The following is a 25,334-nucleotide window of genomic DNA, read 5'->3' as shown; positions in this document are numbered from 1 at the left end:
TTAACAATGAGACAAGGATCGAGGACAGCTGTGTATAATAGCGATGACAGAGCGTCCGAGCTCTGTGAAGGAATTACAAAAAAGAGTCGCCAGATAATGTCAACGACGATCGTCCTCTCTCGAAACACGCCATAATTTAATTGCTCTATTATTTGCGTTCGAAGCGATCGTTGGCTCCGGTTCTAAGAAAAAACAAGAAGACCGATCTCAGGCATTTACCGAGAGCATTCGGTCTCGAACTCGAACGCGTCTCGGCGAGGATTCGCTCGAGCGGGCCGGGCCGGGCCGAGCCGAGCCGTGCCGAGTTCGCTCGCTCGCGGATGACACGAAACCGTCGAGGCTCGGACGAGCCGGGCCCGTGGCGTGGCCTCGAACGATTGACAGCTGCGAAGAGTCATCTTCGACCGCGTCATCGTGATCGTCGTTCTTACAGACGGTACCACGATGATTGGCTGAAAGCGCATTTGTTTCGTGACGCAGCAGAGAGGCGAGCGCAAGATTCGTTCATCCACGGTTGTGTTTGTAAAGAAGCATCGGGGGCGGCAACGCTCGCCAACCGCTCGCCGCGAGCTCTATTGTCGTAGCGGCTGGTGCGCGGTGATAAATAGTCTTCGCCGCAGCACGGAAAAATTCAATCGATTCGAAACCGAGTCGCCGCTCCGGAAACGCTGCGGCGACGGCGACGGCGGCCCGTCTTTGGCCCGAGCGCCCGCTACGAGACCGTCCACGGACGGCGGAGGGATCTCGAAACCCGGACCTGTCCCGCGTCCGTTGCAACGTCACCGAGCCGCGACGACGACGACGACGGTCTTCGGATTTCGCCGAATACGCTCGGCTCGGCGGCCAAGACCGAGGCCGAGAAGACCTCGGCTGAAGTCGAAAGAACGCGAGGACGGGAGAAGCGCGCGACGTACCTGGAGCAAAGTATCCGTAGCGGCGAGGATAATAAATAATAAAGGTATAGGTACGGGAGATCGATGGCTGCAGCATGACTGACGTTCCATCAATCATCTCTTCGCCCTTCTCACGAAGCATCGACCGACCGTGCGTCCGACCGTCCGACCGTTCTCGACCGTCCGGCCGACCGGCTGCCCGATGCTTGGCTACGACCCAACCATCTCCGGCATCGTTTTCTTTCTCGAACCTCGGCAGCGGCGACGGCGGCAGCGCGCGCGTTTCTTCCTTCTCTTTCCTCCGTCACCGTCTTTCCTCCTCCTTCTCACTTCTCTTTTCGCTTCGCGAGCGTTTACGCGTTCGCCTGTTATCGCGCGCGCCGTGCCTCGTTGGCTCGCGTTAGCACGCTCGCGTATCGGCTCTCGAGAGGGTACCGTTCTCTCGGGCCGCGCGATCTCTCGGGAAATGTTGACCGCGGAGAGAATTCCGAGGGAGGAAGCCGGGGATCGGATCGACGACAGGCGGTTTTCGAAAGGAGGCCGAATCGAAAAGGGGCGGCGGGTGGATCCGGGGGAGAGTTGGGGAAGCACGGAGAAGTCTGCCATCCGCCGACTAATCCGTCCCCTTCGGCGTATGGTGAGTGGCCGGGACGTATCAATCGGAAGGTTGGTATAAGTTTCCGCCGCTGTGGTCCGCCTGTACCGAGGTTAGCTGTCGTGGTCAGTTTCGAATTGCGGCGATGTCAGTGACAGCTGTGCTCGAGGGCCGCGTATTGAACTCGCGTCCAGTCACGCTCCTTTATACCTACTTACCTTGCCCCTTCCCCCCTCGCTCACCCTCTCTCTCTCTTTCTCTCTTGTTCTCTCTTGCTTTCTTCTCTCTTTCTCTCTCTCTCTCTCTCTCTCTCTCTCTCTGTTTCTCCGTTCGTTTGCCAGGCCGCACGGCCTCCGTCTCTTTCGCTCGCTCTCCCAACCCCTCTTCTCTCGTCGCTCTTTTCTTCCCCGGTAGTATCGGGCTCCTGCCAGCCGTGTTTCTTCTACTCGTCCGAGCCTCGACACGAATCGAGCGGATCGCTCGAAATTCTCGAAAACGTCTGTCGATAAGGAACGGGCGAAAGCAATCGGGAGATTGTCCCGCTGGTTTCTCAACGTTTCACTTCTCGCGCGACCATCTCCCATCGTTCCCTCCGCCGCGAATAGAAGCGAAAGGACGTTGCTCCGGGAATCGAGAGAGAATCCATTGCTCGTCTTCTTTAATTAAAGCTTTCCACTTCTCGGCGGAGGGGGCCGAAGGGGGAGAGAGAGAGAGAGAGAGAGAGAGAGAGAGAGAGAGAGTCTATACGGCCCCCGTGCCGAGCTGCTATTCCAGTATTTCGGAGGCGAGGAACGGGCACGCGAGACCGAACCGGAAGGGAAAACCAAGAACAAAGGGAAGAAGTAACGGGACGGGGGGACGTGGGGAGAGGGCTAGAGAGCTGCATGTCGGAGGGCTGTTTAACTTCCCAATTACTAGAAACACCGAGCCATCGAGGCGAGTATTAAACTGGCTACCACCCACTCGGGCTTCGACTTGCCCGCGCCCTCGCGAGTGCTATCCACGATGCCTCGACGCGTATCTCGCTCGGCCGACTGCCGCCTTCCGCTCTCGCTGTCGGAGGCGGAGGGAGGAGGAGGAGGAGGAGGAAGAGGATCGGCGATAGCCGAGGATTCCGCGGAGCCGCGTTCTCCGCGCGCTTTCTTCTTCGCTGCTCTCTCGGTCGTTCGCCGACATCGGAGAAGTTGGTGTAACGACGCTACGCGACGGGAGGAGAGAGCCGCGCAATATCGCGCCGGTCCCGACGATACTCCGGAGAACGGGGCCGGCGGTCGTTACGGCGAATAGAGAGGGAGGGACCCCGTGCGCTTCGCGACGCTTCGGAACGCTTCGGACCGCTTCAGGACGACCGTCCGGGGACGTTTCGAGGGAACGAGCGCACCCTTATCTTCCCCGTAGTTTCCTCGGCGAAGAGCGCGGCGGGGCAGGTCTCTCTCCCGCCTATCGCGAGTCGTTCGTTCCGTTTCCGTTCGACCGCCTCGGCCGTTCCGGAGCCGCGCGGAACGGCGCGGAGCCGTCCGGAGCGTGGTCGCGCACCCCGCGTCGAGCCCACGGCACTCGTAAAGAGAGCGCGGGGTGGCGGAGGGAGAAAGAAGAGCGAGAAGCGTGTGCGCGCGCGCGCGCGCGGGACGAGGGGGCCCAACCTAAACCCGACGATTTATAATCGGTGACGAATGAGCGCGATCGCGGCGAACCCTCGTCTCTCGGGCGTTTTATAAATGTCGCGGAGCAATAAAGACGCTCGATGGATTAGCCGTGAGCCTGGCATTCCGAGGCAGCGGATTCTATTCTGGTGATTCGAAACCAGGCACGCGCGTCCAATGAATCAATCGAAGCCTCGCTCTTTCCCCCGTGTCTCGAAGCTTTGATCTCTCGAAGACGTTTAACGTCCACGAAGGACGGACATTTCCGAGGTGCCCGCGGCGCGTCCGTTTCGTGACTTTTCTCTCCCTCTCCATCCGTCAACGAGCCCGTTCCAGTCCTCTGCTCTCTGCGTTTAGACTCCCCGAGTTCCCGAGGACTGTGCTCGAAGACTCGCGAACCGGCTTCGGGTTGCGTACCGCCACGACGGTATCGACCTGCCGCGATTCATCGCCTCGACCGTCCACCGGCCCTCCCGCCCATCCTCTCTCTCTCTCTCTCTCCTCGTCCTCGCCCCGAGACCGTCCCGAAAACTCGGTTGCTTCTTCCCGAAACGAATTGGTCGCGTCCGCGGCACTGCGACCGATCCTACTACCGACTCCCGTCGACTTCAATTTTACGACATCAGCCCGCCTGCGCGCTAGCTAGCCACCCTCCGGTCCCTCGGCGAGCCTCGATCGTTCTTTTTCTTCGGCAACGCCGTGACACGAACACGCCGTATCCCCGTTGTTCCAAGAATTCACGTACGCGTCATAAATAGTGCCCTGCTCGCACTCTGCTCGCTTCCCCCTCGCCTCTTCGCCCCCTATCGCCTCGCCTCGCCGCTTCCTCTCCGCTCCTCTCCGATTTCTCGCGCGATCCGACGTTTTCCAATATTCCAAACTGCACCGATTCCATCTGGGGTCCCTTCGAAGCTTCTTCAACGTCCCCCGCCCCTCTTTCTTTCTTTCTTTCTTTCTATTTCTCGCTCTATCACTCTCTCTTCGTTTCGCTCGCTCGGATCCACTTGTTCTCTCTCTCCCTCTCTCCTCCTCGTTCCTTCCATTCTCGAAGTCCACCTCGACCGCTCTCTCGTTCCGATTCGTCTCGTCTCGTTTCGTTTCGGGTTTCGATTGGTTCTCGTTTCCGGAAACTTTTGGAACCGGAGTCGAAGCCGGGCGCGGCGACGATCGACGCGCTCGATACGGATCTATCGCGTTGAACGCGAACGGGAGCGCGGAGGATTTCTCGACGGCTCGCGAAAATGGAATTGGCGCGAAACGTTTTACGAGCATGCGCGTCCTTCTCGCCGGTCGTTTCTCGTTTCGTCGTCGTTTCTCGTTCTCGGCACGAGCTCGTTGCGCGGCGACCTTTAGCCGACGGATCCCTTCGAGTCGTAGCTATCCCCCTTAACTCCGCGCCGCTCTCTCTCTCTCTCTCCTCTCTCTCACTCTCTCTCGACCTCCCTCTGCAACTACCGCCGCGCAGCCACCCCCGTCACAGCCAACCCTGACCTGATTTATGGGACTCTCCGAGCGTCTACCCTGCCGACGCGCGCGTTTTCGAGCCTCCCTTCCCCTACGTTTCCTCCCCGACCCGCTCGCGTAGACAGCTGGCTGGCGTTTCCATGAACGAGCTTCCACTTTCCATCGTATCGTGCTCGCTATCGGTTCTCATCGCGGCGCCGAGCCGCCGAAAACCCCGCGCGTAACCCACAAACGACACGAAACCCGCGTTCCTCGTCGGCGTTCCTCGGCGTCCCGATGCCTTCGCGTTTAGCCGTGTCCGCCCGACTCTTCCCCCGTCCCTCGTCCCGCCCCCCTCTCTCTCTCACCCTCTCTTCTTTTCTCATCCGCCCTCTCCATTTTCTCCGTAGATACGGTCGAGTAATATAGTGGCCCCTGCATCTGTTCCTCGAGTGACGCAACGTCCCGTCATAGATCACAGCCAGGCTTTTAGAGAGCGAAGGCTGTTGGGCAGAGTGCAGGCGAGAGAGCCGGAGAGAAAGAGAGCGGTGCCGGTGCCGGTGCCGGTGACGGTGTGCTGGTGACGGGACGCGACCAGCCAGACGCCGGAATGAACCAACGACGCGAGTATAGTGTTCACAGAGTCGGGAGACGCCGATTCGGAAAGCGAGAGCGAGGGAGAGAGAGAGAGAGAGGGAGAGACGGCGGGCCGAAAATATTCGTCCGAGAAAGAGAAACAGCAACGGGGACGATAAAGGCAAAAGTAACGAGGACCGAGGGACGAACCTGGCCGATAGAAACCGACCCGTTCGGGGAACAGAGAAAGGAACACCCGACAGAGTGACGAACCGTTACCGCTCAAGTCGGCTGCGAGACGCAAAGCACGCGAGCGAGAGTGCTACCGGCGTCTCTGGTGTCTCGTAAACGGGACGCGAAGTAAAACGTAAAATCCATTGCCAGGGGAAGCTTTGGTCGGAGGTCGTCGTCGTCGTCGTCGTCGACGGCGGCGGCGGCGGCGCACCGACGATACGGAGACGTCGTAAATACGGGCATAATTATGGCAATCTGAGATATAGGATCGATGCACGGGATCGTTACGTACACAACTGTGTACGTAACTACGTTACAGTCTCAGATCGAGACACTAAATTTCAGCGTTGTTTCGTTTTTCTTTTTCTCCTCTTCTTTTTTTTCCCTTAACACGTTCCGCGCCACGTGCACCACCAATGGTACACGCTTTGCACGTTTATTTAACGCTGGATTTACGAACCACGAAATACAGATGTTTTATATTAGGTGAAAGAAACAATAAGAGATTTATTCTGATTTTTGACGAGCGTTATTGTATGTTACAATTTGTAAGTAACATGTAAATTGAATAAATAACTCGTAAATGTGTCTTCTCGATATGAATAATCGTAAATGAAAAAATTAGTGACCCGTCATTTTGACGGGTTCCGTAAATCTAGCGTCAACTGTGTAGAACTACCGAGCTCTAAATACAACTAATGTGTATTGACTTATGTTATTAAATTAAAATAATTGCGGTTTTATTTAAACTTCGTACGGTTTCTATTATAACATATGGCTGATTAAACAAGTTTTTATCCAAGTATTTTTCGCGGAAATATTTTTATAATATCAGGAATCGTAGAAAAAATTGGAAACCAGTTATTTTGACTGGATTGGTAGTTCTAGCGTTAACGCGCTGGGAAGATATTTTTTAACGCGTTCAGGACTGAGGAATTAGTTTCCACCGATAGAGTAGCTCGTGATAAATTTGTTTCGTTATTTAGTAATTAATAATTGCATGTGATACATGAATTTTTAGTCGAAATGTTACATGGCCGGAGTGGAGGGCGAAGTAAAATTCGCTTAGTCAGAAACTGTTCGCAGTTATTATTATTTATTTATTCAATGTTTACGAGGAATTATCTTACTGGAAGCGATCAATTAAATCGTTTGTCGATCGCCGATCTATACGAAACCAATCCGGAATTCGGTCGACCGAGGCTTCGCGGAGCATAGTTCGAAATTAGTCGACGAGATCGTCTTTTCATCGTTGCGAAAGCGAAGCAAGGTGGACTAACAATTATCGATGTACTTCCCGTTTTTGAGATTTCTTCGCGAAACTACCCCCCGAGTAGTACAACTCGGTGACGAGTCCGGCGAGAAATCTCCCTGATATCCTCCGCTATTCTGCAAATACAAAACGCGAAAATCTCGAAAACTGTCCCTTAAAAAATAACGAATGCCAAGAATGCCTCGATTTTTACGTTTGGAGGGCCGGAAAGCCAAGTCAATTCGAGTCACGACTGGACTGCGGATTTTTATGCGTTTATGGCGCATGGAAGATTTTAGAACGGAATTATATATTATAATTAATAATAATATTATAATAATATTATTCGTAATAACAACTGATAACTTTATTTATAGATAAAGCCTTTGTTACGGCGTAAGAAAATAATAATAATGTAACGGTCACGCAATTATTATTCTACGTTTGCTGCGAGGAATTTTCTAGTCTATACAAGAATTTCTTTCCATCCTCACATTTTCATAAGCAATATTAATATCCAAGAGCGAGGATTTGCACAGAGATCGACAGTAAAATTGTCAAAGTTCATAGAATTTATAGAATGTATAGAATTATTGTTTCGATGACAAATAAAACCGAATAAGAAACAAACATAACGCGACAGTATATTTACGAAAAAAACTACCTGCTTCACGCAGCACATATAATAACAATCCGCCGAATGAAACTGCGGACTTGTACGAAAGAATGTTTCCACCCCTCCGCCTCTGCGAATCGATTTAAAGTTGCATAGCCGCGCGTACGCTCGAAAGTCGCTCGGCTTAAATTAAAGCTGCACGCGTCCCCTTTAAGATGGGACGCTTGTTCCACGTTCTCGCGGCGATCCCGCGAATACATGCATCGCAGAAGACGACGACGACGACTGGCGGAGTATCGTAGCGCGTTGCGCGTGGCGGCGCATCGTCGTCGCCGGTGTGCATCGGTCGAGGTTAAATTCTCGCAGACGCGGGAAGAGCGGCGAACGATGGGGGGACGCGAAACCATTCGCGACGATATACGGCCGAGAGTTTGTTTGCGCTTATGGTCTGCGTCTAGAGAAGGTGGGGGACGCTGGGAAAGGGGTGGCGAGGGGTTGCCGCTTTATCGAGTCACCCTTACGCCTATTATGCCTACCCGGCATCCCCCGATGGTAGCGCTTTAACGCGATCATCCCCTTACCGCTTCCACCGCCGCCAACCCCCACCAACACCCTCGCCACCCCCGTTCTCGCTGGTGCCGCTGCACAGTTTCGGCGTTCGGTCGCACCGCGTCCCGTGCCTACCGGCTGCCCGAAGTCAACGCGAACGGCGACGCCGACGCCAACCCCGACCCCGAACCCGAACCCGGCGCCGACGCCGACCGAGGTCCGCCGATCCCGACCGAGGTCCGACGACGCCGGGTGACGCGGCGCGCGAATTAAAACGCCTCATAAATATCTGAAACAAAGGCGGCCGCTTTTGAGGGCGTACGGTGGAAAGATATACGGCCGGTTAGGAGGGCTGGTAACGGCCGAATATAAGGGGGTGGAGTTCGGGGCCAGGGGGGCGAGACCGGGGAAACGCGGTCGCCGCTGTTGGGGAACGCTGTCCTGGCGCGTCTGCAGCCCCTACGAAAAACACTGTCCGCGCGGCTAGCAGATAATTTTCTTCGAGTGCGGAGGGAAAATTGGAGGGACGGGGAGAAATAGGGATAGAGGGGAGAGAGGGTGGAATGGGAGCGATGATTTTCTAACCGATCCGTAGGGAAAGGAATCCGCGTCGCGATCGAGGGAAGCACATTTTTCTGACCATTCTGACTTTTTCTATTTCAGGTAAGTAGTGGTCTCCGATCGTTTGAAAAGCGAGCGGTTCTCAGCCGCCGCACCGGACGGGAGACATGCGCAGCAAGCAGCAGCCAAGGCCTTCCTTTCGGTGGCCGCAACAACGCGGCGATAATCTTACCGGTAAATATCTCTCTCTCTGTCTCTCTCTCTCTCTCTCTCTCAAACGCAATGTATAGGTACGCACGAGCAACGCACGCACGCGCGCGCCAACTTTCGCACGCATGTCCAGTTTGCATCTTTGAACGAGCGCCTCGCTTCACCCTTTGCTTTCGCGCTCGCTTCTTCTCGCTACTCGCTTCACGCTACTCCGCTCGGCAGCGTCTTCCTCGTTGCTGTCATCGCGCCGATCCGATCCATCCGAAAGGCTGGAGGCGAACGAGCGTCGAATCGACTGTCGTTTGTTGTCCTTCGTTCCTTTGTCATCGGCAGACGAGGATAATTTGTTTTTGTTTTTAATATTGAACTTCTCGCGATGATCTTTTCGACCGATTTCACAGTTTTTTTTTTATTTTAAAATCGTCGTCGCCTTTTATAGAAAATTAGTGAAATTGATTTGCATATCCAAGCGTACGTTATAGTAAAATCGATGAGACGTTTGAGTACAGTAAATTCTTATAAAATTGACGCTAAGCTTGAAAAGAAAAATGGATGATTTTGGAAGAGAAGGCACGATTGTTCCAGTCTTGCGGCACGTTTTGGTAACTATAGAACGACTCGGTAACTATGAAAACGATAAATCGCATCTCCTCTTCCCAAATTGTCCATTCTTGTGCACAAGCTGAGCGTCAATTAAGAGAGAATTTGCTTGTCATTCTTATAAAACAACGCGCGTTAATCGCTTTCGATGCTCGGTAAGTTTACTGTGAACCCTTTGCCCCGAATAGCGGACCCTGAGACGCCGCTGAAAATTGCTACACCATTTGTCCAAGTAGTTTCTACACGATTAAATAGCTTTACAATTAAACAGTTGTTAAAAATGAAAAAGTATGTACCAGCAAACAATTCAGTCAGTCAATTGAATGCGACACAAAACTAATAAAAAAAATCAAAGTACCATAGGTTGGACGAAGTACCATAGTTTTCAAGGTAGAACAGCTTCGAGTGCAAAGGGTTAACTAGAAAAACAAGGCAACGTCGAATTTGACGCTCGCGTGTCTCCGGTCCAAAGGAACACCGTTTTCTGCGATCGATCGCGATCCCCTCTGCTTGCACGCCGCAACGTTTCTCGATCGCGGTACTCTTGCGGAGAAATTCCCGCGGTGGTTACAGCGGGGGAAATTACGCGTTGGAGGTGGACGTACCGGGTGTTCCCCGCGATCCGTCGAGGCTGGATAAACGCGGAGTCGTTTAGGCGACGTCGCTCGGCTCGGTTTCGCCCGAGCACCCTTTAATTTCCACCCCCGCCGCGTAATTTCCTCCGCTACACCCACGGTGGGAATTCCTCCGGCCACGCTGGTCGCGTAGCGCACGATTCCGCATGTCGCATTTCGCCTCGGAACGTAGCCAAACGACGAATCTTGCGTCTCCCGACCTTTTATCTCCCCGCCCGCGTTATCGTTGCGGCACAATTGTCGCGAGTCCGACGAGCAAGCCGCGATCTTCGCCGAAACGATCGGGAAATCACGGTGCCGCGGCGTGCGTGCGTGCGTGGGCGGTGATCGTCGTCGTCGTCGGCGTCGGCGTCGGTCAAACGGGGTTGTCGAAGGACACGGCGACTGCTCTCCGCTTCCGATAGCCGCTGCTACCTAGCCTTTGCTCGCGAAAGCTGCTCCCGACGAGCAATCCGCGAGTGACGTGACACGCGAAATTCTGTATTCACGATCCGGCAGCCCTGGAATATCGGCGGACGTCTAAACGAACCGTTGTACCTTCTGCTTTGATTTCAAAGAGCGGATCCCTAACAGCGGAGGAATATTCATTTAAATATCTGTCGATACTCGAGTCCGACGCGAGGATTGCAGCGATGTCAGCGGCGGACTTATGTGCCCTCCGCGCGTTCTCGGTTCCCCTTCTCGGTCTCGCTTCCCCTTTCCCCGTTTCATTACCCCTCTCTCCTGCGGGAAGCCCGCGTACTACCTGTCTACCTGAACGCGTTATAGAGCGCGGGTATCCTATACTCGGACCGCCGGCCGACGTCCGATCTCTGTCGCGGATACGCGTTCGATCCCCGCTCTTTGTTCTCCGACGACCTCGCTCCCTTCGGTTTCTTCGATCGTTTCACCCCTTGGTCCACTGTCGCCGCGACTTCGCCGTCTCCCCGGCCGTTTCGTCGGCCGCGTAAATATCGTAATCGAGCCGGGAAAACAAAGGGACAGATCTCGAAGCCGGAGGTGCGGCGGCACCAGCAGTAGGAAGGAAGGAAGGAAGGAAGGAAGGAAGGACGGAAGGAAGGAAGGAAGGAAGAGAGTGGAAGGGCGAGGGTGGAAGGAGAGGGGACCGAAGCGAAGGAAGGACGGAAGATGCAAGTTTGCCGCCCGAGGGCAACATTTCGCGTGTTCCTCCCCTTCCGTTGGTACCCCCTTCCGCGGCGCTCCCTTCCGTCGGCGTTCCCGCGCGTAGCCCTACTAGCAGCATTTTAATCCGGCGAACCGACGTCGCTCCGCCGCGCCGCGCCACCCCGAATAATCAGGCTGAAATTCGTTGTCAGCGGAGGCAGGCAAATTGTCGCGAAACGCAACAAAAGAACGAGATATTAGCCGACTACGGGGCTCTGCGGCTGTGCCGGCCGGACTGCATGCTCCGCGACTCCTATGCAAGGGACGAGGAGAAGGAGACCGCGAGGACGTGGTGCGGGGAGAAAAAGGGGGGCTGCTTGACATCGTCGACCGCGGTTGATTTCATCCTTCCGGGCTTGCAGCCGCGATCGCCGTCGCGCGCGCGCCGATTTTCGAGCGCAGCGAAAGAAAAGAGCAACTGCATCGCCGTCTCCGGCGTCGCCGCGGAGATACAACAACTAGACGGCCTTGCGCTCTTTCGCGACGATCTATTCCATTATCTTGATCGTGATACCGCGTCCAGATATCGATTAATTATCGGGTTTTCCAGTCGACGCGTTTGCATACGCCACCGCGAGACATTGATCGATCGAAAATTTATGTCTGCGCTCACGCTCGCCGGCTTGTTTTTCCGCGCGGCGCTCTTCCAGCTCCGTCACCGCGCCTGCCGCCTCTCTCGGCGATTTGATTTCTGCACCGATCGAAATTTCACGGACACGCGAAAACAGCGGAGCCCGATCGGCCGCGCCGGGCCCGATCGCGAGAAAGTTGGAAGCCCGCGCGCGCGAGCAGGCGGCTCCGGCTCCAGGACTCGCCGCGAGGTCGTTAAAAAGAGAATAGCTTAGAGCCGCGCGCGGCACGGAGCGAACCGGAGTAAAACGCGCGCGGATGGGTTGCGGTAGGTTGGTGTGTGCGTGCCGGTTGGCTCTCGAAGGAGCGAGAAACGGCGCGGGCGCGAGTGCAAGGAGAGCGGAATGAATCGCTGCCACTCAAGGAGCAGTCGACGGACGTGCCGGACGGGCTGACAAGGCCGCGCTCATTCCTCTCTCGTAGCTCGTAGCTCGTAGCTCGTCGCTCGTTTCTCGTTGCCGGTTGCTCGCCGATGCTGCGCTATCCGAGAGCACGCTTCCAACCAACCGCGTCGATATAACTGTCCACTACCGATAACTACGACGAGTTACGGTTGCTAAGCGCGCCATCGTTGTCGCGATCGCGATGAGAGAGGAGAGCTTCCCTGTCTCCGTGACACTCGCGACTTTCCGTCTTTGTCGCGTCCACTTCTTTGTCCGCTCCCGCGCCGCCCCGTCACTCTCTCCCTCTCTCTCTCTCTCTCTCTCTCTCTCTCCGATTCTCTCCTGTCTCCTCCGCTCGTCGAATTAGTCGCGCTCGCTCGCGCTCGCTCGCGCCTGCTCGCGCTCGCGCGGTGTACGTTTGGTCGTCCATCCATCTACGTGTCTCCCGTACGTAACGCGTATCCCACACTCTCGGACTCGGCTTAATTATAATACGGAGATATTTATTACCGCGCGTATCGTCTATTTCCGTCGAGCGGTCCGTAGGAGGACCGGCTCGCCACGGCGAAGCGATATCGCGGACGCGAACCAAACTGGCTCTCCGTTGTCGAGCAGAAGAGATCGACGGAGGAGCGGACGATCGGCCCCGGCCGCGGATGAAAAATGCACGGCGAAACTGTGCCGTGGTTCGGACGCACGACAAAGAAAGGAGGTTTACCCGTGGAACGACGAGGAGACTCGTCGGAACCTCGCGGCGCGGCGATCCGCGCGATTCGTGGATCGCGATCCACGGACGGCGCGCCGTGGCTGCGGGTCGCGTGTTCTTTCGTTTCGGATTAATGCGAGAGGACGGTTGATAAGACGGCGTCGAATAATACGGTCCTCCTCCACCTGCCAGCGGGCGGCAGGAGGGCTCCTCCGTCCTTTTTAATTCAGCAGGGCCGGCGGCGGCGGTCCTGGTCTCGCTAGATGGTATCGTCGCCGTGGCTCTAGCGATTTCCAGGCGAGCCTTTCAAACCGAGCAACAATAGACTTTCCGAGCGTCGCGTCAAAAGCGTCCAGCTGCTTTCTGCTTCCCGCGCTCCGCGCGCGCGATCTCGTTCCTCGCGGTTGCTTTTCGAACGGCGAATCCGCCGGCCTTTTCCGTCTCGCGCGGCCGGAGATGGACGCGAGAGAGCGGCGATCGCGCGACATCGAGGCAAAGGCAGAGGCGGTGACAGTGGCGGTCGTGGTCGCGGTCGCGGTCGCGAGAGAACATCGTATTTTTAACGGTTCGTTCGGCCGGACTCGGCGGCGGCGCCGAACGCATCGGGAGAGCGCCGATGGAAGCTCGCGGCAAAAGACGATCGTTTCCTACGATCGGGCCGGCGCGGGCCGGCGCATTCCCATCGACGTCAATTATTCCGATTACACCCAACCTGGTTATGCTTGTCGGAATCAATCGGTGGGACGCGATAGGAATAAGAAGAAGCCATCGAAGAGACCTCGCTTTCGCTTCTCTCGTACGCGTCGCGTCGCGTCGCAATTAATATCCTCGTCGCGACGACCTCGATCCGTCTCGATGCACCTGGCTTTCGTCTTGTCTCGCGCACTCGGACGATGACTCGGGACGACGGGACTGGAATTAATATTCGGAACCGACACCGTTCGACCCGCTCGGATTTCTCGTCCCGTGTCTCTCGATTCGGAGGACCGCGTGACGCGTCCCCCTCGCCTCTTCGTCCCTCCCCCCTGTCGCCTCGTCGCCGCCGCGTCTCTTCGCCGCTTCGCCACGCCGCGCGTCCACCTCGGTGACGACGACGACGACGCACCGTTCGATTGGTTACAGCGCGAACGAATCCCACGGACGACGACGACGAGGATCTTCTTCTCGCTCGTTCTCTTCTCGCGTGTTTACTACGAACCAGGTTTTTTAACTTTACGATCCGCGCAATTTCGGCGAACCGTTCGGTCGAAACGATCGCTCCGCACGGTAGACCGATCGGACGCGTATCGGCTGTCGCGATCTCGTCGAAGCTGTCCGAGATCGAGACGAGAAAGCAGCGAGAGAAGGGTAGAGCCGCGAGCGAAAAAGGAGATCGAGTGGACGCGAAGTGGACGGTACGTCCGTCCTGTCCCGTCCCGTCCCGGCTCGTCCCGGCTCGTCCCGACACGACCCGTCCCGTCCCAACGCATCGCGTCTCGTACCGTTCCGTCCGTCACGTCGCTGCCGTCAGATTATCGTTCTGACAGTTTGAGAGTTATTCCGGCCGCGTGCCTGCCCGCCGCCGCCTGCCTTCTCACGACGTTTCGGACTTTTGCTTCTCCGCCGGAGACATAGGAGCTCGTCGCTCTCGTTCCAGCGCCGCTCCTCGCGCGTTCCTCCTCGAACGAACGGACGAACGGATGGATGGATGGACGGACGGATGGTTTCGTAGCGCGTCTTCCTGCCGGCTTCGTGGGCCCGGGGGCCGAAGAACGCGTCGCGCGTCCCACGAATCGAGGCGAGAGAAAAGAGATCGAGCCGACCAAACGGGCGACGGAGGAAGGCAGAACGGAACGGGAGCGGACCGAGCGAGACCGAGAATAACGCGAAGGGAACCGAGAGAACCAACCGCGTACCTGTGTATTTGAAGTCCGGTCGACTCGTTTGACCGGTGTCGATCAAATTTCCGAGGACGAGATTATTCAAGGCCGACGACGATCGAGACAAAGCTCCTTTCGGGGCCGTCTACCCCTTCTCATCGACGACTCTTACTTTTCTTCTTCGTTCGTTCCCTTCGTTCGTTCGTTCGTTCGTTCGTTCGTTCGCTCGTTCGCATCGTTCGCTCACGCCCTCCTCCTTTCTCCGTCTCTCCCGTCTCTCGTCTCTCATCTATCGTCTTTCGCCCTGCTCGTCCCTCGAGTCTCTCTATCTCTTGCTTTCTCGCTTTCTCGCTTTCTCGCTCTCTCGCTCTCTTGCTCTCTCTCTCTCTCTCGTTTCGACTTCGAAACGCGCCAGCCTTAATCTGGTCGCGGTCTTCGCGAAAAGCTTGTCGAGCGCGCGTCTCGAATCGATCGATCGGAGCAGAGTGGACGGTTCTCGTGTTCTTCGCGCGTCCATTGCGAACGCCAACGCCTTCGGGATTTCGACCGACACGGGACGAGGCGTGTGTAGGCAAACACAGAAATTGTTGGCATTATTTCAATCATTCGGTAACGGGTCCGCGATATTTTTTGTAAAGCTTGCGGGAAAGTTTAAGAAAATGCTGGACGAATCAAGGTTTAATTAAGTTTAATTGAATGAAATATAATTTTAATTTAATTTATTTTAACTTATCTTATTTTAATTTAATTTATTTTAATTCAATCCCACTTAATTTAATTCTATTCAATTTAATTTATTTACATATACAGGTAAGCTGCCATTTTAACAATAACAAGATCATAGCATACCATTCGAAGTATAGCACTCGGTGAATAATTTGATCGTCGAGAAAAAAGACAAATTAATAAATTTATCTCATCGTTCGAGCTTCGAATGCGTTAACGATACACCGAAGAAACTCGATATTCTGGTGCAATCCTATATGAAACTTTATTAAAGCAGTCATCTCTAATATGAACTTTTCAATGATTTATCATGATGTTACAATTTCTTACAAAAAATCAAATTCATTAGAGTATCTTGAATATTAACTTTTGACTGTGTACAGTTACGAAGGCTCGATATTTAGGGAGGGAGCACAGTAATCGATGCACAGTAGCTGCGACAGAGTAACCGATCATTGTGAATCATTTTTTGTTCTCTCTCCTAATACTGAAAGAAAATTTAACAATCGTTTGGAAGGAAATTTGATATCGATAAAAGAAGCCATGAAATTTACCTTCGACTTCTTAAGAACTGCCAATTAAATTGCTGGAGCTATTTACAACAAATATAACCCAGGAAAATCAGTAAATGTTGAGAAGATCTGTTTTTTAAAAAACATTTAATACCGAGCATATAATGGAGGACGTTTAGGATTTCACAGAGGGATACTTTCAAGCGCGTGACGAAATTTAAGAAGAACTTAAATTTTTTAAAAAGATGTTAATATCTCTCCCGTATAGACAGTGTGCGTTAATATCGTACCGCCGAAGCCCGCCAACAGGGCACAGTAATTGGCTCCGCTACCCTAGGCGCCCTCGAAAACTGGCGTGCGACCTCGACCACGCGCGTCATTCGATTAATAATTCAATCCCATCGTCGTTCTCGATTGGATTATCGTTCGAACGAAAAAAAAGCCGAGAGAAGAACGAAAATAAAAAAAAAGAGCTCCCCGCCGGAAAATGGGAGGACACGCGTGCGCGGGTTTGCCACGTTCGCCAAATAATTTGGGCTTTGTACGAGCGCCGTATAATGCGGGAGCCTGCCGATAAAATCGGCTCGCTACGATCTCGCCCGCGATTCTCCGCGCCCGGCTTTCGATTCTTTTCCGGCGGATCGAAACGGAACGGCGAACGACGACGCGTGATCGCCGGGATCGCACGATCCCCCGTAATCGCGGAAACCGCGTTTCCCGACTGCTAATTATCGGGCGTTAATCGATGCAGCGTCGCGCTCGTTACGCGTCTATCATTAGGGAACGCAAAAGTGTACGCGAACGGAGAACATCGGCGGCGCGTATTAAAATGCAAACATTCGACTCCGATTCGGACGGTTTAATGCCTCGTTCGATTCGAGCGCGCCGGCCAGGTAATTAAATCGAATGAAATTACGAACGATTAATGCTCTGGACGCGTTCGTGGGTCACGAATCAGCGCGAAATCACCGAGTTCCCGACAAAAACTATATTCCAAAAACAGTTATTTCATTGCCCGCGACCTGCCGCTTTCCTCCCGCCTTCCACCCGCTTTCCTCCGCAGCGTTGCGCCGCTCCGATTCGCCCGCTCTCTCCCTCCCCCCTCTCTCTCTTGCTCTCTCGCTCTCTCGCCCTCTGTTTTATTCTTTTCTGAAACGTTCGCTTGCTCCGTATTCACCGCTCCGGTTTTTCAGCGTTTCGACGCGTTGAAAAAAGACGAGCGTACCGCGGGCCAGAAAAAGTAGAGACGAAATAGATGTTACATTTTTCCGCGTCGTATTACGTTGTACATACATACGAAGTGGAACGAGTTCCGTCCCCACCACCGACGGGGAGAGCATTATGGCGAAATACTGGGGATGCATTCGCGCGCACCTAGACGTTTTTGGACGCCGCCGCGGCCTGTGTTTGCCTGTGCGAACGCGGGGACGCGGCCGCGTGTGCGCGCGCGAGTTAATGCTCTCGCTCCGGGGACCGCCGCGACATTTCCCTGATGAAGTTGAGCCGCGACGAGTAATAAGGGTGGCGAGAGACGGACGACGGTGCCGCGATCCCGAAGCCGGGATAGGGTGCTGGCGCGCGGCCGTTGGACCGCGGAACCGTAGGGTGCCGAATGGGCGCTGCGGCCGCGGCCGGTCCGCTGCGAATCGCTCGATGCGGAGCAATCTTATCGCCGCGTTTTTTTCCCCGAGGATTCTCTCGGCCGGCGGCGCATCGGCGCGGCGTGTTATCCACCGTTCGAGTGGCAATCGTCGGCGGACAGAGGATCGCGCGGCGATCTTCGGTCTGAACGGGGATACGGCAATGGTAAGCCGAACGAACGGGCACTGTGCACAGTGCACAGGAAGTAGAAGGAGAGCGGGAACGAGAACGAGAACGGGAACGCGACGTTGAGGTCTGTCGTAGTTGCGCGCGCCCCGATATCGAACGTACGCTAGCTAAACTCAAGGTGGTCCACTACATCCCTGGGTGAAGTTGACGCGCGGGGTGGACCTGTCGAGGAGAAGGGTCGAGGCTGGAAGCGGACGTGACACGGCCGTCTTGTGACCCGTACCGTTCCAGCTAGGCGAGGCGAGACGAGGCGAGACGAGGCGAGACGAGGCGACGCGAGGCGAGGCGACGCGACGCGACGCGACGCGCCGCTCTTTCCCCGTCCAACCCTCTCTCGGTTGCTGGCTCTCGGCTCCCGGTCCTCGACCCACGTCCCCGACCCCTTCCAGTCCACATGCCACCGTGCCGACCGACCGCCGCTAGTCCAGCTCTATTGTTGTTATTATTAAAGGGGGTCGCTGGGGGTGGCTGCCGCTCGGGTGAGAGGGACGATGACGGAAAGGAAGGCGGCGTCTGCAGGTGACAGATGAAACAGCTATCCTCTCCCTTCCTCCCTCTTTAGATCCCTCTTGTTTTCTCGCTTGCTCTTCCCCGGTCCCCTGCCCTTCCTCCCGCGCCCTCTCCTCGCCCGTCTCTCTCGCTCTCTCTTCCTCCGCCTCTCTCATTCTCGCTTCCTCTACATACCTTTTCGTTTCTCTCCTCTTCTTTGCACAGTCGAGCGCGCCCTTACGGAAAATGAGATAGACAGCGCGACGAGAAGGGGGGGATCGGGGCTCTCTCGCTGTTTCGTTATCGCGAACCAGCTTTCGCGCTTCGCGCACCACACCCCATGCTCTTTCGATACTTCCGTCGCCGTGAAAGATCGCGCGCGAGACCGGGAGAGCGAGAGAGAATGATATCGAGAGGAAGAAAGAGAGAGGGAGAGAGAGAGAGAGAGAGAGAGAGAGAGAGAGAGCGTTCGATCGGTCGCGCGAATCGAATTCGTAGTCGTCGCAGTCGTCGAATCTAGAAAGCGACGGTTCTCCGTTTGGCACGGAGAACGTTCGAAATCTATTAAAGCGGAAGCATATTCGCGACGGTCTGCGAACCGGAGCCGACGAAGGAAAGAGGAGAGAAAGAAGGAGGGCGACCGTCGCGTCGGTTGGTCGAGGTTAGTTCCATCACGGTCCAGCGTGCCGACAGAATGGACACGCGTGGAATGCACGTTTCGCGTTCTTCCTGGTCGTGTCGACGAAGAAAGCGGCTCTCCTACCTACATAGGTTTACTGCGAATTCTCTGGTTCTACCACCGCGGGGTCCCGCGCGCCCCGCCGCTCCTCTCTCCTCCGTTCGTTCCGAAATAACTCGACGTCACGGATCGTCACCCCCTTTAATCGCAGCCAGCACCCAACACGGATAGGATGCTCCGGCATCCCGGTGGCGTTTCCCGACCCGCCTGGGACCCGACGAGACCCGCCGAGATTCGAGGATCCACCGGAGATCCACCGGAGACGAAACCAATAAAACGGCTCCGGGACGATATTCGGAAGTCCCGGGAAAACCGTAGACGGGGATGGAGACGGTGACGGACCCCCCCGCGTGCCCCGGGCTCGGTCGAGCCGGGACGACTCGTTTGCACACACGCGTCCCCTACGCCATCCTCCCATTCTCCCCGCGAGCTTTCGCTTTTCCGACGTTCGCCCTGCCATCGGCCGTCGTTCGCGACTCGAAGACAAAATCCTCTCCGTCGGAATGCCCTTCCCCGCTGAATATGCAATGAAGCGAACGGGTGTGGTTCCGTTGGCCCGCGGTTTCGCGTCGTTTGCCCCGCTCTGTTCGCTATTTGTCGGCAGCTCGCGCGCTGCGCGGCTGCTCGCTCGATTTCGACCCCCACGCCTCCGAACCTTCCTGCTCGCCGTGCATCTCGCGACGCAACCGAGACGCGGGTCGCGGTCTCTTGTCCGTCAACTGGAATCCGTCCAAAGGGCGAACGACGACGGACGCCCAGGCGTCGTCGCCGCTGCCGCCGCCGCTCACGGCATTGATCTGTCGGACGGCTGTCTTGATATCGACGGTGGACGCTCGGGGTGGGAGGAGGCTCCGGAAAGCCGGGCTAAGCGGCTAAGCGGCTATGCGGCTATGCGGCTATGCGGCTACGCGACCGCTGGACGCTCTCGCGTCGCGAACGAGTTCGCGAATTCGCCGATCCTCGCGATATATAAAGGATCGCGAATTCGCCGATCCTTTCCGCTCGGATACCGATATTCCGCTTCCGACGCGGACCGCGTCGACGGCTCGTCGTTCCCGCCGTTCGCGCCGAGGCGAAACCCTGGCGGAACCGCGTACCCACCGGCCCTTAATCACAGCCCTCGGCTTTACGAGCTCGGACCAAATTCTGCGAACTAGCCGCGAGATCGTTATTGCGGTAAGCCAGACAAATCGTCGGTGGATCGCTCGTTTCGTGCCGGCGTCTGTGCGAGGCTCGCGGTCGTTTTCTGTTAACCGTGTACCGTCGAATCGAGTTCCGAATTTCGAACTGCTCGATCATCCGCAATTACGAATAGCCCTAATTTTCTCGATACCTACGGAGGATGATACGCGGCGGCGTTGCCGGCGCGATCCGCTCCCGAGCGAGGAGGATCGCGGGCGGAACGGGGGCGAAACGCGAACGCCTCGCGTGCGCCTCGATCGCGGCTACGAAATCGGGAAAACGGGCGCAACACGTATTCCCCGTCCACCCTGTTCCCTTGGTTGCCAGAGGCGTCGAAAGGCGTTGTCTTCGCGTACTCCGAATTTAAACTTTGTCCTCGTCGTGCACGCCGCGCTTCGCTCGATCTCTTGTTCGAGCTCGAAGTCGTCGATGCGCCCATCTCTCGTTGGCCGACACCAGGGCGCGTTTTTATTTGATCTCGGACGAGAGAATCGCGCCACATTACACGGCGACGATAACAGTTTAACACGATACAGTAATGTCTCTCTAATTGACGCTCAGATTGTCCACAAAAATGGACAATTTGCGAAGAAGCGATACGATTATTCGTGCCTTGCGGTTCATTTTTATAGTTACAAATTATCCACGATTATAAAAAGGAGACGCAAGGCACGAATAATCGTATTTCCTCTTCCCAAATTATCCAATTTAGTGGACAATCTGAGCGTGAATTAGGTAGACATTACTGTATATACAGCGTATGCTGTACACAGTAATCTTGTAGCATATGTATAACATTTACAAAAAATCGATCTACACTGACATCCCAATCTATCAGGAAATCCATCCTACTAGTCTCAGTAACTGGTCCAAAATTTTTCTATCGACTTAGGGCGACCAGTTACTGAGACTAGTGGAATTCATTTCCGGGCAAATCTCAAAAATCCGGAAAATGAATTCTACTAGTCTCAGTAACTGGTCCAAAATTTTGCTATCGACCTAGGGGGACCAGTTACTGAGACTAGTGGAATTCATTTTCGGGACAGATCTGAAAAATCCAGAAAACCAATTCCACTAGTCTCAGTAACTGGTCCACCTAGGTCGATGGCAAAATTTTGGACCAGTTACTGAGACTAGTGGAATTCATTTTCCTGATTTTTGAGATTTGTCCGGAAATGAATTCCACTAGTCTCATAGTCTCAGTAACTGGTCCCTCTAGGTCGATGGCAAAATTTTGGACCAGTTACTGAGACTAGTGGAATTCATTTTCCGGATTTTTGGAAGTCTGAATGCACGTGATAACTTCATCTCTATACAACACTAAAATGAATATGGTGAATGTATATTGTGTCGTCTCGTAAGTTGCGAGACTATTTGGACAAGTCGCCGTAACAATTTTATACTCTTCTTCTATATATGTGCACGAATAAATGTTAAATGATTTGGAAATCGTGAAAGAATGTTCCCGGATATTATTTGTTACCAGAAGAAATATTAATGAGCTTTGTTAAAACACGGTATTCGCGGGTTTCACAGAATGTTAAAACACGGGCTAATCGAAAAGGAAGGCAGAACGGGGTTGGCGCTTAACGTGTTAAGCGGCACGTCAGTCACCGGTGACTGACACTGTACTTTCCGTTCGGACCGCGTCAGGGTCCGCTGACTGACGGCATACAATTTAAAAAATCATATTCTTGTATTAATTCCTTTTTAAATAATTCGGAGGTCGCGAAAGGACGCGCCTAAATATCGCTCGCCGCTCGCGCGCGTGTACCTAAATGTTCACCGGGGCCGAAAGAAAAGAAAGACCAAAAAGAACGAGACTTGTCGCTTAACGCGTGCAGCGCCGATGATCGGTCGCTAAAACCCTCACAAAGTCAATGTTAAATTAAATTTCCATCGACTGAAACCGAGTCTAGAACGTTCAAATTTACCACGGCGGAACGCTTTTTCGTCATCGGAACGCTTTCGCATCCGAAACATCCTAGTCGAATTCAGTTTGCTCGAATATATTACGAGGAAAATGAATTCTCAAAATTGCTGAAAAATTCGTGTCACCGATAATTGACCGACGCGGCGCTCGACGCGTCAACGCCGACAAACAGAATTTCCGTAACAAATAGAACGTTAACATTTTCTCCGAACAATCGGAGATTCCCTTTCTACTCGAAACGTGTTTCGAGGCTCGGTTTCACCGTCTTCTCTTGCCGTTAATCGACCGTTAACCGACGACGATACGTAAAATCCATCGTTCGTTATCCAAAGGGCCTTATTCCCTCGAACGAACAACTCTATGTGCCGATCAATACTTTTTTTCGACTTTGGTCGAAAACAAGCGGCGAAGCCAGCTGGCTCGTTGGAATCCAGCATCGCGTCGAAATTCGTAGGATCGGCGCGGCTAGGGTGGCGGCCGAACGAGGTGATCGAAGAAGCGGGCAAAGATGTTCGGTGCGGTGCCCGGACCGATACGTACGCGAGTAACAGGACGAGAAGGAGGATTTGAGGGTTCGGGTTAGGTTGGTCGCCTGACCCGGTTGACAATCGATTGACGGCTGTCGCCAAGACCCTCGTACCACCCTTTCCACCTTCCAGCGTAGCGGAACTCCCCGATCGAGTCGATTCCATCACCCTCGTTCTCGCACGATACCCGCGCTCCTTCCTTCGGCTCGAACACGTTTCCCTAATTATCTCCTGCCAGAGAAACGAAAACGGTTCGACGTGCTCTCGCACTCGCTCGCTCGCTCTACACGTTCGCTCGCACACCGGTCCCGTCGATCGATCGAACGCCAAAGATTCTGTCGCGCGCGACCCACCGGCTCTCGGCGTTTCGAAAAAATTCCCGAATTCGCGCGAGCAAACTCGTTACTCGTCGAAAGTCGGTTCGCGTCGCGATCGACGTCCGCTCGGCTCGCTCGCGATTCCAAATTTAATTAGGGCCGCGCCGCCGGCGCTCCCCGCCCGATAAACCGCAATTCCTTCTTCTCCTCCTCGCCACGGTGATCCATTCCAGACCGTAAAACTCGAGTGGGGATGGCGAGAACGGAAGCCGAGGAACGGAAAAGACGGGATTGGCAGCGGACGGTCGCGGACGCGAGCGTCGAGGTTGCGTCCGGCTGGAGAGGGCGCGATGGAGAAAGAGCGACCCGTAGGAGTGCGTCCAGCGAGAAAATTCACCCTGAAAGGGTATCCAGAGGATATGACGCGCCGCACCGATTATACGCGAGCATACTCGCGTTCATGTCCACGTCCACGTCCGCGTCCACGGTGTCCCCCTTTCCGTCACACGGCCGGCCGTGTGTACGCCGAGAAAGCTTTGCGAAGGTAACAAGCGGCTGGATATACATATATACGTACATGTGTGTATATATATGTGTGTATATATATACGTGTGTCTGTATACATATATACATATATATATATATATATGTGCCGGGCGGTGTTGGATATTATTTGCCGGGGACAGTGACAAACGCCCGTCAACGTCATTTCCACTCGCAACGTCGGCTTCCTCCGACAGCACGAACACCGCGGCGCGATATCTCCCTCTCCGCGAGACAAGTTCGTCTCTTCCTCTTCCTCCGCCTCCGCCTCCGCCTCCGCTGGCACCTCGGCCTCTCCACCTCCGCTCCCGTTCCTTCTCGCTCGTTCCTCTCGCGGGAGGCGAGCTAGAAACGTGACGAGCGTATCTAGTTCTGGACCGACTCGTCGTCTCTGGCAGCCATCGAGAGAGCCGCGCGTCTGGTGGCTGGTGGCTGCCGCGGCTCCTTCTCGCACTCCTGTTTCCGCTCCTGAAAGAACCGGCGCGGCGCGTCACGCGTCCCGCCGCGTCGCGTCGCGTCGCGCTTCGATTCGTAAGGGGTTCACGGGGATCCGCGACGAACCACCCTCCGCGAGGAACGCGGTCGCGCTCGCGGGAACGGAAAGAAAAGTCCGCGGGACTCGTTCGCGCGGACGGCAAGAAGACGCGGCCGGAGCCGCGGAGAAATCGCCCGACCGCGTCGCTGAGAAAGAGTGGGGTTCGTTGGACAGGAGGGTGTACGGCGACCGAGGCAGGAAGGGGGTACGACGGCCGCGGCGGCCGAGCGTGGAGGAGAGGAGAGGAGAGGAGAGGAGAGAGAGAGAGAGAGAGAAGAGTTGGGGAGGGGGCGTAGGTAGTCATTATGTGGAGGGAGGTGACGTCACTGACGGTGACGGATGGCTACGCGTCAGGCAAGTATAAACCCCATGGTACCCAATAAATTATTGCAACTATAAATTACTTCTGTGCTCACGATATAATGCCTCGGCTACCGCCGCTGCGACGGTGGTGTGCGTGGACGCATACAGGCACGCGTGTGCGTGCTGTCGCGTCGGTGTCGAAGGTGGGGCGTGCAAACAAAGGTGGTGCGATCCCGTACTAACTAGCCTCGACACGGGCGCAACCCACCCCGTCGACTCTTCTTTCCCGACCCTCTGTGATTATCTTTCTCCGTTTGGTCGTTCTCGCTCGAATCCCCGCGATGAGAGTCGCTGACCGACTCCGCGGTAATTCGGTTCACTTAGTAATAAGCGCAGTTACGGATCGTCGCGTCGCGTCGCGTCTCGTCGTGTCCCGTCGCATCGCGTCGCATCGGTTCGACGGTATCGGTTCGGCAGTGTATCTGTCTCTCGTCGCGACGCCTCCGGGAGAGAGGGAGCGCTAAGAAACGGAGGGCAGATATTATGGGCGAGCGAGCGAGTTATACGTTTCGCCGCATGTGCGTCGCATAAATCTGCCACGGATCTCGGTTCCGACCTCCTTGCGAGACCGCGCCCGAACAAATTTCTAGGCTTCGACGCCGATGATCGGCTCGTACCGATTCGTCCGATCGAACAACCTCGCGCGCGCGAGCGAATCGATCGGATATCGGTGCTCTCGGACTGTCGCGGGTTAGACATTTGGTCGCGACTGTCGGTCGCGCGATATCCGAGCGAGTGCCGGGGCCGAGACGCGGCGAGGCGAGAGCCGGGGTAAGACGGGCGTTTGGGACAGAGAAGCAGAGGCAAGGAGGAAAGAGCAAGGGTAAAGAGATCGAAAGCTGCGCGCACCTGTCCTTCCGTACATCAGCCGTCCGTCATCCGGAGGACGGATCGTTCCCGGTCGGCGCGGCGTCTTCTTCCGAGGAACGTCTCGCGTCGGTTCCCTCTTTCGCTCGTTGAACGCGCTCTCTCGGCCTTTCCTCGCGCCACCGCATCGCGCACTTATTTACGTTGACACAATATTTATTAGGACGGATCGGTGAGGCGGTCGTTCTCTCGTTCGCCGGTTCGTACCGAGTGGCGGCAGCC

At 55.2% G+C, this 25,334-nt stretch overlaps 1 protein-coding gene across 4 annotated transcripts in view; it reads left to right on the top strand.

The window, feature by feature from the left end:
* tio (zinc finger domain-containing protein tiptop) overlaps nt 1-25,334 on the top strand; it is a 93,318-nt gene that overhangs the window by 52,138 nt on the left and 15,846 nt on the right. For 2 of the 4 annotated variants that reach the window (XM_033474260.2, XM_033474259.2), the window contains exon 2: nt 8,465-8,596. The exons of the other annotated variants lie outside the window; for them this stretch is intronic. In XM_033474260.2, coding sequence (XP_033330151.2) covers nt 8,530-8,596 — 67 coding nt within the window. In that variant the 5' untranslated portion in view covers nt 8,465-8,529. The remainder of the gene's footprint in view (nt 1-8,464; nt 8,597-25,334) is intronic. 4 annotated transcript variants of the gene reach the window in all.

This window comes from Megalopta genalis, chromosome 4 (assembly GCF_051020955.1).
Source record: "Megalopta genalis isolate 19385.01 chromosome 4, iyMegGena1_principal, whole genome shotgun sequence".
NCBI classification, from domain to species: Eukaryota; Metazoa; Arthropoda; class Insecta; order Hymenoptera; family Halictidae; genus Megalopta; species Megalopta genalis.
Note: the sequence above shows the minus strand (reverse complement) of the source record. Positions and strands in the feature narration are given on the sequence as shown.